General features: G+C 40.2%; 1 protein-coding gene across 2 annotated transcripts in view; it reads right to left on the reverse strand.

Moving 5' to 3' along the window:
- CRLS1 (cardiolipin synthase 1) overlaps window positions 1-3,932 on the reverse strand; it is a 26,428-nt gene extending 22,496 nt beyond the window's left edge. Inside the window, exons 1-2 of one of the 2 annotated variants that reach the window (XR_009558881.2) lie at window positions 3,373-3,932; window positions 465-602 (exon numbers count right to left, since the gene is read on the reverse strand). Coding sequence is in view for 1 of the 2 variants with exons in the window: in XM_030872585.3 (XP_030728445.1) it covers window positions 465-602; window positions 3,373-3,678 (444 nt within the window). In the remaining variant the exon portion in view is untranslated. The remainder of the gene's footprint in view (window positions 1-464; window positions 603-3,372) is intronic. The other variant, XM_030872585.3, reaches the window with a different exon arrangement.
- Window positions 3,933-11,912: the final 7,980 nt, after the last annotated feature.

An 11,912-nucleotide genomic window follows, 5' to 3' on the forward strand; every position in this document is an offset into this window, starting at 1 on the left:
GCAGAGATCCGGCCTCTGCAAGCTCCCTGGTCACAACAACTGGCCCACTGTTTCCCTCTCCACCAGTAAAACCAACTGTTGTTGCAGATCAGATATTTCTCTCTACTATGTAAGTAAAAAAAAAGTCTCACAGCTTCTCTCCTTTATTTCTATCCCTAAAGCAAGTACTTGGCCCTTTGAGAATTTCTAAGGTTTTTTCTTCTATGAAGAAGTTAAAAAACAAGAGTAAAGAGCTCCCTCTCCCATGCCTCCCTACAACCTCCACTTCCTTCCTTAGATCATATAAAGAATAACAGAGTCCCATATAGATGTTAAAGACAAGCCTTTACACAAAGCACTAGGTGAAATTCATCTTGAGGATTTCCTTCCAAAGAAAAGCAGACTGAGTCTGTGCTATTTCAGTGTAGTAGAGACCCTGGGATTTAGAAGGGGAGCAAAACAGGGGGAGTGCCGGTACAACTTACCAAATCAGTTAGCCCAGCTAAAGCAAAAACTCCTAGTGCAATATTAAAATCTTCTTCAATAATCAAATAGCCCAAAACTGGGGCCAAGCCAATTCTCGTCATTGACAACATATTTGGGATTGTCCATGGGTTTTCATACTGAAACATAAAGACAACAAAATTTAAATACTATAAATTCATACTTTAAATAACTATATACATTGGAAAAATACACTCCATCAACTTAAAGGTTAGAAGCTACATAAACCTTAAAATTAGTACTTTCAGTTTTAAAATCCATTCCGTTATTTTTACACACATCTAAAACTGTTAAGAATGCAGATGAAGATATGTCATATACCAAAACACAGACTAAAATGTTGGTTGTATATAGAGTAGGTTTTCTCACTAAAGAGAGAAGGAATAAACATGTATTATCTATCATATAAGTCAAGCCTTTAATGTATTACTTCACCATCAGAATTCAAAACTAAAAACATACTGCTTTTAAAAGTGAAAATTCAACAACACTGTAAATCAACTATATCCAATAAAATTTTTTTTAAAAAAGAATTACTTTCCCATTATACAAAATTAAAAAAAAGATCTTCAGGAAGATCTTATACCTCAAGTAGACAAACGGTCTAGAAAGTGTCAGAAAAAAGCCGAATTATCAACCATGGGCATTTTGGCTAAAAAACATTTATTGCAAAATAACCTCTCCTCACTCCTCTACACATACCCATCAAAAGAATGCTAAATGCCATACACAGTGTTGGAGATACGAATGAAGAGGAATAAAACATTTAATTCCATAAGCTCATCACTAAACTGGAGAACTGCTAGAAGAAAATGGAACAAGGAAAAGGTATTGAGATACATAGGAAATAAAGAGATTTTGTAAATTTGTTCAAAATAGCCACAGAAATGTTAAGATCCCCAACCAGAAGCTGAGGGCTTTCACAGCTCCCCTGTGGGGGCTTTATGATTCCTTGAAACTTCATTTGGAGCCAAGGTGTTTGAAGTTGGCACCAACAAAAGGGCACCTCAGCAGCTGCTCTGAAAACCATTCCTTCCTGGCCAAAGTCTGTTTCATGAGAGGGTGTTTCAACTTTAAAAAGCCTCAGCCTAGTGGAACTAAGATACACTGCACAGAACAGGGTACAGAAATAATACAGAGAAAAATGTCATTCCCTAAAGGCCGGATTTTTTTTCTCCACTGAGTCAAGACTGCCAGCTCTACCCCATGGGACTATCTCCTCACAAGATAACCCTACTTAACCTCTTTATCAATCAGTAACCTATTTGCCTGAACCTTAATTTTGACATTTCCACTTCTAAATACCTCTTTTAAAATACCTTCAGCCATTCTGTAAGAAAAGCCAGTTCTCTAAAGATACTAAGTTTGTGTTTATAAACAGAACCCAGCAAGAAATGTTCACCTCAGTTTGAAGGAATAATGAAGTCATTGGGGCCCAGTGGCAGAATACTGTCATTAAAGATACAGAAAAATTCAAATTCTGCAGGAAACAATCACCAAACAAGCAGCACTCCAAACCTCTACTCAAGGACCTTCTGTTGAACTAATCCACATTATATTAATTAAATGGAATCATTCTTGGAACATATTCCAAATTCAAGTTCAAAGGTCCAAGTGTTTCAGAGTCCAGAGGAAAAAAAAAGTCTGTTGACCATACTGCGATACAGAGTAAGTCAAATACTGATCCAGCATTACAGTGCCTCATTGAGGGGGGTGAGGAGGTACAGTTCATGATTGAGAGAAAGGAAAAACAAAGCAAAAGGTCAGAATACAGAGGCCCAAAATTAAACTCAGAGAGGCCCATGGGGAAAAATTAAAGACACAGTTGTAAACAGCCAGAGCATTTCATTTGGTGAATTAATAAACCAGACTGAATGTTCTTAGAACAATGAAAGGGATTCCTTTTAGCTCCACATATTTCAGTTAAAATAAAATACCTCAATTTATAATCATTAAATTTGTAAACGTTTCTAAGTTAAAATTAAGAGAGCTAATCTCAGATTACCCAACCAGATAACCTGTGGCATACTCGACCAACTACTGCCGTTCTTGGAAGGACTTCAGCCAGGATATGGCAACCTCAAAGCATCCAGCATTCATTCAAACCCCAACATGCTCTAGCTATTAATGTGGCCGAGACTCCTGCCAGGATGTGGCCACCCCAACCCATGCTGTATAACTGATGAAAGCAGCACAGGGGCCCACTGAAGACATAACAATTGAAGATGTAATAATTGCATGAGTCTTGCTACATGACATCAAAAGCTCTCCCACACTCATGCTCTCATGTCTTCTGTTTGGTCAGTATTTCAACAGGTAAGCAGACAAATATTTTCCTCCGTTACCTCAGGAAGAGAGGTTTAATCTTTTCCTATAATTAAAGGTTAAAGGATCTTTTAATTACGATTTAAATTACTTAGCTATCCTTCATCCTACAATATGTAAAGTCACCAAAGGTCAAATGATAGTTAACCAAACCTGCACAAGCAAACAGAAAGGCCTGTATATCATTCTGAAGACGCCCAGAGACTTGCCCTAAACATTGGGGATTCGCTTCAAAAAATTTAAAATGGGCTTTTAATAAGACAGGTGAAGGGTATTTTTACCAATGCAATATCCAGAGGCGCGTCCAGCTACCGGTGCGGATAGACGGGAAGGAGAGGGCTCTAACTTGACCACCGAGACAGGAGGACGCGGCTGGTACCCCTGACACTCACCCCGACCGAATGATCTGCCCATAACTTCTCTTCGGGGAACGCTTTAAAAGTTCTGAAACGGAAGCATCGGACCTCACCGGCCACGGCACGTTATTTGCGTTCGGGACCGAGCGCCGCCGCAGCAGTCGACCCCGACCCAGAGTCGCCCCTCCGCCTTCTCCTCGGTACGTACCAGGCTAGCGGCGCTCGCCGGGCCCCACCGGCCGCCCCGGGCCTCGGTGGCGGCGTCCTCTTGCACTGCGGGCCCGGGGGCTGCCTTCCCCGCGCCCGAGCAGTGGGCCCGCGGGCTGGCCCCAGGCAGCCGCAGGCCGAGCGCAGCCGGGCGCAGCCACCAGCGCTCCGCCAGGCACCCCAGGCAGCATGGCACTGGCGGCAGCAAGGCCCCGCGGGCGCGCCCCTTGCCCGGCCGCGCTCCCGGGGCCCACACGGCTACGCGCAAGGCACCCCACGAGATGCGCGCCACCCGCGAGGCCAGCATGGCCCTGCGGGCGAGCCGCGGGGACGCAGGCGGCGAGAGCTCAGCAGCCCGGGGCACCGGCGAGTAGCTGCCCCATCGAAGCCCAGCAATATCGGAGAACCTCGACAGCCTCCATACTGGTTCTCAAGCCTCAGCACGTTCGGTTATACCAGTGGCCTGGGCCGCCAAGAACGGACGCCGTCGCGACGCTTTTGCGACACCGTCGCCGCTGGCCTTCCCAGCGCCGGCGGCGACGGCGCAGGTGGCGGGAGTCACGTGCCGTTAGGCCCAGTGGGCTGCTGGGTAGCGGTCCGGCACGGCGCCGCAGTCCGCCCACAGGCGGGCTCCGGGCTCCGTGGGGAGGCGAGGAGAGGAACGCGCAGGGCAGGACTACGGCGCGGCGGCTGTGGCCGGGAGAGGGCGGAAGACATCTCGCGCCCCGGCCGGAAACCCGAGGTGTGCGCGGCTCTGGGCACAATCGCGAGAGTTTTACATATTACTAAAATGTCTGATACAGAAGAAGTATTTAATACTAGCTCTCTGTTCTTTTCCCTCTTTTGAGCATTGCATATGCCCAAAAATATGGGTGTTAGAAAATGTCAGTACTAGCAATTACTGATCGTTTACCTGAAAAAAGTGTTTACTGTAGCCAGGCTAGAGTGCATCATCCCGTTTAATCTTCCCAGCAACTCTCGGATGGGTTCCATTAGTATCTTACTTTTACAGATAAGGAAATTTAGGCTTAGAGAGGTTAAGAAACGTGTTTATTAGAGGAATATCCAAAATAAGAATCGTTAATTAACTGACAAATTTTATACATTAATGATTAATATAGAAGTTATAAATTATATTGATTATTGCTATATTGTTGTTATTAATATTTATTAATGTTGCAGACCTGTTTTCTTGTAGAGTCTATGTCAGTGAATTTGAATGGTTCTTGTGGCCTCTGCACCATCCCCCTCAGCCGTGTCTGTGCTGACAGACCCACATTGAAGTTGATCTTAAACTTAGTTCAGGTAGCTTAGGAAAGACCAATTGAATTTGAACGTCATTGTAGAGCTGAGTATTTATCAAAAGAAATCTTCAACTTCTTGCACACATATTGAAATGCTGATATTGAGAGAAAAATTAAGTGTTTGTACTAGCAATGTAAAAAGGATAATTCTTTTAAAAAACAATGATATTGGAATCAAATACCTACAACTGATACATAGACTTTCTGGATAATCCTGTCAGGGGGGAGTGGGCAGTATTTCAGTCTCTTATCCCTTCCACTCAAGGACCTGCGTTTACTCTTTCCGTTTACTCACTCTTTCCACCTTCTCCTAATTTAGGACACTTTCTCATTGTCTCTTGGGATTTTTTCTTCTCTGTGCTCCATAAGCTGTCAGCCCTGCTGCATCTGCCTCCTGCTATGAGGGCATGATCTTACTTGCTTTTCTCTTCATGTTTTTTTCATTTCTTGCTCTGATAGTTTTTATTTCTATTCCTTTTGGTATTTAATCTTGTTTTTTCTAAATTCTAATTTAACGTTTAATTATTTATTCAATTTATGTACTATCAATTTATGGTAATCTAGTTTTATCCAGGGCCATCAAGAATGATACCATCGAGAATAACACCTGAGCTCTTCACTTAGTTGCTTTATTGTTTGGAGATAGCCTTTTGGCTCATAGGCAAAAAATAGTCACAGAAATTAAACCATGAAATATAATTTATGGTTTTCTGTTTAAAATACAATTTTAGTCGTATGTATTTTTTGTATATTTCTGTGTATGGAATTACATTATACTAAACTGTAAATTTTTAAAATAAAACTTTTGTCTGTTGTCTGTGTAGTGATTTCATTATGTTCTTCTGTTTCTCACTTCAATATAAAATTAGAGAAAAAATTAACCCCCAACTAAAACAAAACTCACACTTTAAATATAGTAAACTAGGAAATGGGGAGGTGTTGGTTAAATGGTACAAATTTCCAGTTATAAGTTCTGGGGCACTAATATACAGCATGGTGACTATAGTTAACAGTACTGTATTATATACTTCAAAGTTACTCAGAGAGTAGAGCTTAAATATTCTCACCACATACACAAATAATTATGTGTGGTGATGGAGGTGTTAACTAACCTTACTGTGGTAAACAATTCCCAATATATACATGTATCAAATCATCATATTAAATTTACACAATGTTATATGTCAATTATATCTCAATAAAGCTGGAAAATGTTTAATAAAATAAAATATAGGAAACTATTATATATATGTATATATATGTAATACAGAAAGTCAGCTTTACTACGGACTACTGATATTACTACTAAGTCTTTATAAACTAGGGCAGTTAAGTGTCTGGCATTTTGGCCTAAAGGTCAATGACAGCTCAATACATAGAACTAAAAAGTAACAGTGCTTCCAACAGGCCATTTCCTTAACATTTTAAGACAGGAGAACATGCAGCTATCAGTCTTTGATCTCATTTTCTAGAACATGACAGGTGTCAACAAATGAACAGATTAATCTGGGATGAAGGGTGGAGAAAATGCAGAAACCCAGTAAAACAACAATCCCAGATATAAGCTGTTAGGATACACATGGAAAGTAGTAGTGAAGCATATTTGCTAACATACTCAGCTAGGGGAGGGCAGGGGGCAGAGGAAACCTAAAAGTTCTACGGTTAGTATTTGATTTATAATAAGTTAATTCCCTGTTTTATAAATTGTATAAGTTAATTTCTATCTAATAAGATTAACTAAATAGGTGGGCAGCTCATATGTCTGAGGGATTGGGAATCTCTGTCACTGGACTTTTTACCAAAATTAGGAAAAAATAATTGGAAAAGTAAGCCTGTAACAAGAATCCAAGTAAGTATCCGTCTATGAGCCCTAAGTCTCTTGCTTGAGATTAATTCCAATTTTTATCTCTTCACCCTTTTTATTAGAATTATTTTTTTAAAAAACTAGTCAGGTGTCTTATCCCAACTTCTGTAGTCAATCATGTAAATTCTAACAGAACAAAACAGGAAAAGAAAGGATTGTAAATAACCTTGAATAATTAGCCAGTTGACAGTGTGCTTAAGTTACTTCTTTGAAAGCATCAATGCTAACAACAATAGCTACTAATATCTACTGTGCAGTCACAGCGGAGCTATGGAGCTATACCGTGTATGGCTTTTTTTTTTTTTTAATAAATTTATTTATTTATTTTTGGCTGTGTTGGTCTCTGTTGCTGCACGCGGGCTTTCTCTAGTTGCGGTGAGCGGGGTCCACTCTTCATTGCGGTGCACAGGCCTCTCATTGCGGTGGCCTCTTCTGTTGCGGAGCACGGGCTCCAGGCACACGGGCCTCACCAACTGTGGCATGTGGGCTCAGTTGTGGCTCACAGGCTCAGCAGTTGTGGAACACAGCCCGTGGCAGCTGTGGCACACAGTTGCTCCACGACATGTGGGATATTCCCGGACCAGGGCTCGAATCCGTGTCCCCCGCACTGGCAGGCGGATTCCCAACCACTGGGCCACCAGGGAAGCCCCTGTGTATGGCTTCTTATCTTTTGATTGATCCTTTGCTGTGGAAGTTGTGAAAGTAAAAATGTTGCCCCTAGAGGGTAGTATTGTCTCGCCACTCAGGCTTTCCTTGGTTAGTTGCAAAGCGGTGCAGGTCGGGCTGTGCTGAAAATAGGCACATCCTACCTCTGCTAAAGATTCCTGGATCCTGGTTTTAGGCTTTTGAAAATTCTGCAACCCACTCATTCTTTCCCACTTGTCACTTCTATTTGAAGCATAAGCTTTTTGAAAAGAAAACTATCCCAAATCTATTCGTTAATATTTTCTGTTAATAGTCTATTGATAAACATAGAGATATGTTTACCCTCTTCTTATATTAGACATACAATAAGGTATAGTGTTTGTTACTTATATTAAGTTGTTCGATCTGGGATACAATAAACTTGAGTCACTTTCTGTTTCCTGGGACCAGAAGAAAATAATTATAGTGCAAAGAAAATAGCTCTGCAAGTGGATGGGTCTTATATAAATAATAATTGGAAGTTAAAGCCAAATCAGGAAAATGAAATTATTTCTCTCCTCAGGAATCAAGGAGAGTTAAGTTTTGTAGGAGTGAGCTTTAATTACTCATCCTAACCCCAAAGGTATTTTGAATACTTAGTAACACAAATAAGGTACAGGTTTAAACCATTGTAATAACTACATGAACTAACAGTCTAAACAGGAAGGAATAAAGTGATCGGGTTTAGATTTGAAACACGTGTACCCAAGAGAGGGCATTAGTGGTAGGGTCAAGCTCTTCAGGGCCTGCAGAGATGAACTCTATATAAATTCTATAATTTAGATTGCTCTTTAAATTATTAAGAGATCTAAACTAAATTCTTTTTTTTGTCAATTTCTAGTGCCAGCCTTTGATTATTCCTTTCTGAGAATATGTGAACAAGTCTTTAGCTAAGAGTTTATAAAAACTCATATAAATGGTTCACTTCTTGTAGGAAGCTTCAAAGGAAGTAAAAACAGTCACATAGGCAGGCATTATCTACAAACAAGGAAGTGAAAGAGTTGGGTTTAATACTTTTGTCCTATTTTCCCTTAGTAATAAAAAAAAAATTTTTTTTGGCCGTGCCACACATCCTGTGGGACCTTAGTTCCCTGACCAGGGATTGAACCTGGTCCCACAGAAGTGAAAGCACCGAGTCCTAACCACTGGACCACCAGGGAATTCCCAGTAGTAAAATATTTTTAAAGTAACAGCAGGATTTTTAACATTATTTAGTGTATGACTTGCTTTATTTTTTGTTCCATTTCTCCTTGTCAAAAATTTAAGAATCTTGTTTTCTATAGCTTAGAGAGACCTATTTTAATGTTATCATCTAACTATCCAATCCATTTCAGGACAAGTGACTGAATTTGAAAGATGATAAACACCTTCACACCCCCCTCCCCAATGGAAAAAATTTAAAGCAATACTGTGGATTCTTTCAGTGGTTTACTTCTGAGAGAAACCTTCAAATGTGAGCACAAGATAATTTTTTTCCTCCATAGAATACTCAGCACTTTAGTTAATTTTAAAGGGGTTATATAATACCTGCAAAGTGAATACAAATTTGAGAATTTTGTTTTTTAAAGTGTTTTTGAATGTAATAAATATTCTTCAGCTACTGATTTCCTATACGTACCTCATATTCCTCGAAAACTTAATAGTTTGTTAGTCCTCATATTTTTAGAAGCCACATCTCCACACAACTCAGCATTATTATTATTTTTTTTTTCTTTTGGCTGTACTGCGCAGCTTGCAGAAGCTTAATTCCCTGACCAGGGATGGAACCCTGGGCTCTGGCAGTGAAAGCACCAAGTCCTAATCCCTGGATCACCAGGGAATTCCCAGCATTAATTTTTTTTTTCAGTTAAATCAGGTTGTTTAATAACTTTAATTCTGGAGCACGTGTTCATATCTAGGAAAAGGTGGTGTAGGGCTGAGAGGCTCAGTACTAGTAGAGAAAACAGTTGTGTTTCTTGACGAAATTTGAGTTAAACTATGACTCTTCTTATATTTTGAACAAAATACAGGGCTAGATCCCTTTTGAAATATTCTTCAGTCTTTACCCACTCACTAAAACTGAGATTTTTACCCAGTAAAACTGGCTGTTACCAAAGTACATCAACTTGTATACAAATCAGCCACAGTTTGGAATAGGTTTTCTGATACTAAAACCACCCTCTGATATTTGGCTACCGCCACCTCTTCTATGTTTTGTCAATTCCAAGCCCATTTCCCAGGAAGCAAATTAAACTAAACATATTATTTCCTTTCTTCCACAATTAGAAAATTCTTCTATACCACTCATGTTTAGATTGTAGGGAATCTACATGTCTCTGTTCTCAGAGAGCTTACATTGCAAGCTGTCTGGACTCCAGCCCCTAAAAGATCAAAAGCATCTTCCATGGAATGTTTTGCAGACTTCCTATATAATCCAATGAAAGCTATAAAAAATAAGCAATACAAATTTTGGTAAAATTTCAAGGGATTTCTATAGCCCAGGAGACCCACTCACCAACCCCATGGTCATAACCATTGTGGGCAATGCTCACTCACACTTCTGTGTTCAGAGCTCAGGTTGTGAGTTCAGATGTGAACTCTTTGCCACGTTCACATCTTGTGCTTGTTCTCTATGGCCCCTAATTTAACATATTAAGCAGAGAAGAAATGGGGATAACACCTCAGCTTTTAAAGGTGTCAACCTAGCAACCAAGAAATTTCAGTGCCTCACTCTTCTTTATTCATCACCTTGGTGAAGGGGTGTGTCCTTCATCCCAGACCCTTCACTGAGAACCTCTCATAGTCCAGCTGCTGTTTGGGTAACCTCTGATGATACAGAAACTATAGCAAAAAAGGCATCTTTCTTACTGTCTCACAGTGAAGGTGTCAATGACAAAATGTGAAAAACTTCCACAACCGAAATGTTAGCTAAGAGTCTTTTTCACTGAGAGGTTCTCCGAACATTCAGAGTCAAATGGATGACTTGCCTCTTTTTTTTTTTTTACAGCTGGTTTTCAGTGTCATGACTAGATATCAGCTCCTTTTGCTAGAATACTGTTTATACGATGTTGTATCGCTGTCCTATTGCTATTGCAACACCTTACCACAAACTTAGTGCCTTAACACAAATCTATTATCTTACAGGTCTGAAGATCAGAAGTCTAACACGGATCTCACTGGGCTAAAATCAAGGCATTGACAGGGCTATGGTCCTTTCTAGAGGCTCTGGGTAGCATCTGTTTCCTTGCCTTTCCCAGATTCTAGAGGCCACCCACATTCCTTGCCTGATGCCCCTCTTCCTCCATCTAAAAAGCCATCAGGATTGCTTCTCTTTGTGCCTTTTCTCCATAGTCACATCTTCCTCTGACTGACTCCATCTGCCTCCTTCTTCTACTTTTAAATTCCTTCTGATTATGTTGAGCCTACCTAAATAATTCAGAATAATCAATCTCCCAATTTTAAGACCAGCTGATTAACAATCTTAATTTTCCTTTGCTGTATAACCTAACATATTCACAGATTTTGGGGACTAGGATGTGGATGTCATCGGAGGGGGGATGACATTTTGCCTGCCAAACCTGTGAAAACAGTGCTTCTCAGGACTGAGAAGGAGAGCCATTTTCAATACTTTAGATAATAGACCTTCTTTGAGAAAGAGAAGTTTTCAGGCTATCCAGTGTTTTCAATATATCTAGAAGAAGTCTGTTGAAATTATTATTTGTATATGGAAGTAAGGCTAAGGTTCTCGTCTTAATGAATTATTCAGTGACTTTGCAAGTCTGTGTATTAAAAATAGTTTCAAGTTAAATGTCAAAATCTCACTCAATTTTTTTAACCTTTTCATTTATTTTTATGTCTATCTTATCAAGTTATATATATATAGAGTTATATATATATATATATATATACGGTAACTAATTCCATTGTGTAGAAAAGCTGATGATGAAAACAAATATGTACACTCTACCTTTCCACCCCTAGGCCCATGCTCCAGAGCAAACCTGGTATAGCTTTTTTTAATTCTTCTGATACTGACCTCTATAACTTCAAATAAAACTAGTATGTAGTTTTTATGAATTAATATTGCCTCATAACTTTTTAAGTATGTAGTAGGTGAGCTGGGTAGAGTGCTTTGGATAAAGGTATATCAGTGAGGATTTAGTTACGGGAAATGCAGACCATTCTCGGCACATTAAAAAGAAGGATTGTAAAACAGAGATGATTGTAATATTGTTGGAAGGGCTGGAGGAATGGGCTGCATGCTGGGTCTCCAGGGCTGACTCCCAGAAAAACACTACAGGCCTGGCTTGCCAGGGGAGCTTCTACCCCCACAACAAGAAAGGTGGAGAATTGGGGCCTGCCAACATCACACAACTGCCTCTTAACAACTGCTAGAATGTTGCTGCAGAGAAGTTAAATTAAATGTCTCCTCAACTACATGTGCCAGCAGAAAACAGCAAGAAGGAGGAAGACGGCTCTCCAATTCTACCTTCCAAATCTAATGAGTGGACTCCAATTCACACTCAGAATTCAAGTGGCAAAAGGACTTTGGGAGGGAATTCCCTGGCGGTCCAGTGGTTAGGACTCCGTACTTTCACTGCCATGGGCCTGGGGTTCCATCCCTGGTGGGAAAACTAAGATCCCAAAAGCCACGTGGCACAGCCAAAAAAAAAAAAAACTTTGGGAAACGTTTCTTTGCTTTCCAACCTC

Source organism: Globicephala melas, chromosome 15 (assembly GCF_963455315.2).
Source record: "Globicephala melas chromosome 15, mGloMel1.2, whole genome shotgun sequence".
NCBI classification, from domain to species: domain Eukaryota; kingdom Metazoa; phylum Chordata; class Mammalia; order Artiodactyla; family Delphinidae; genus Globicephala; species Globicephala melas.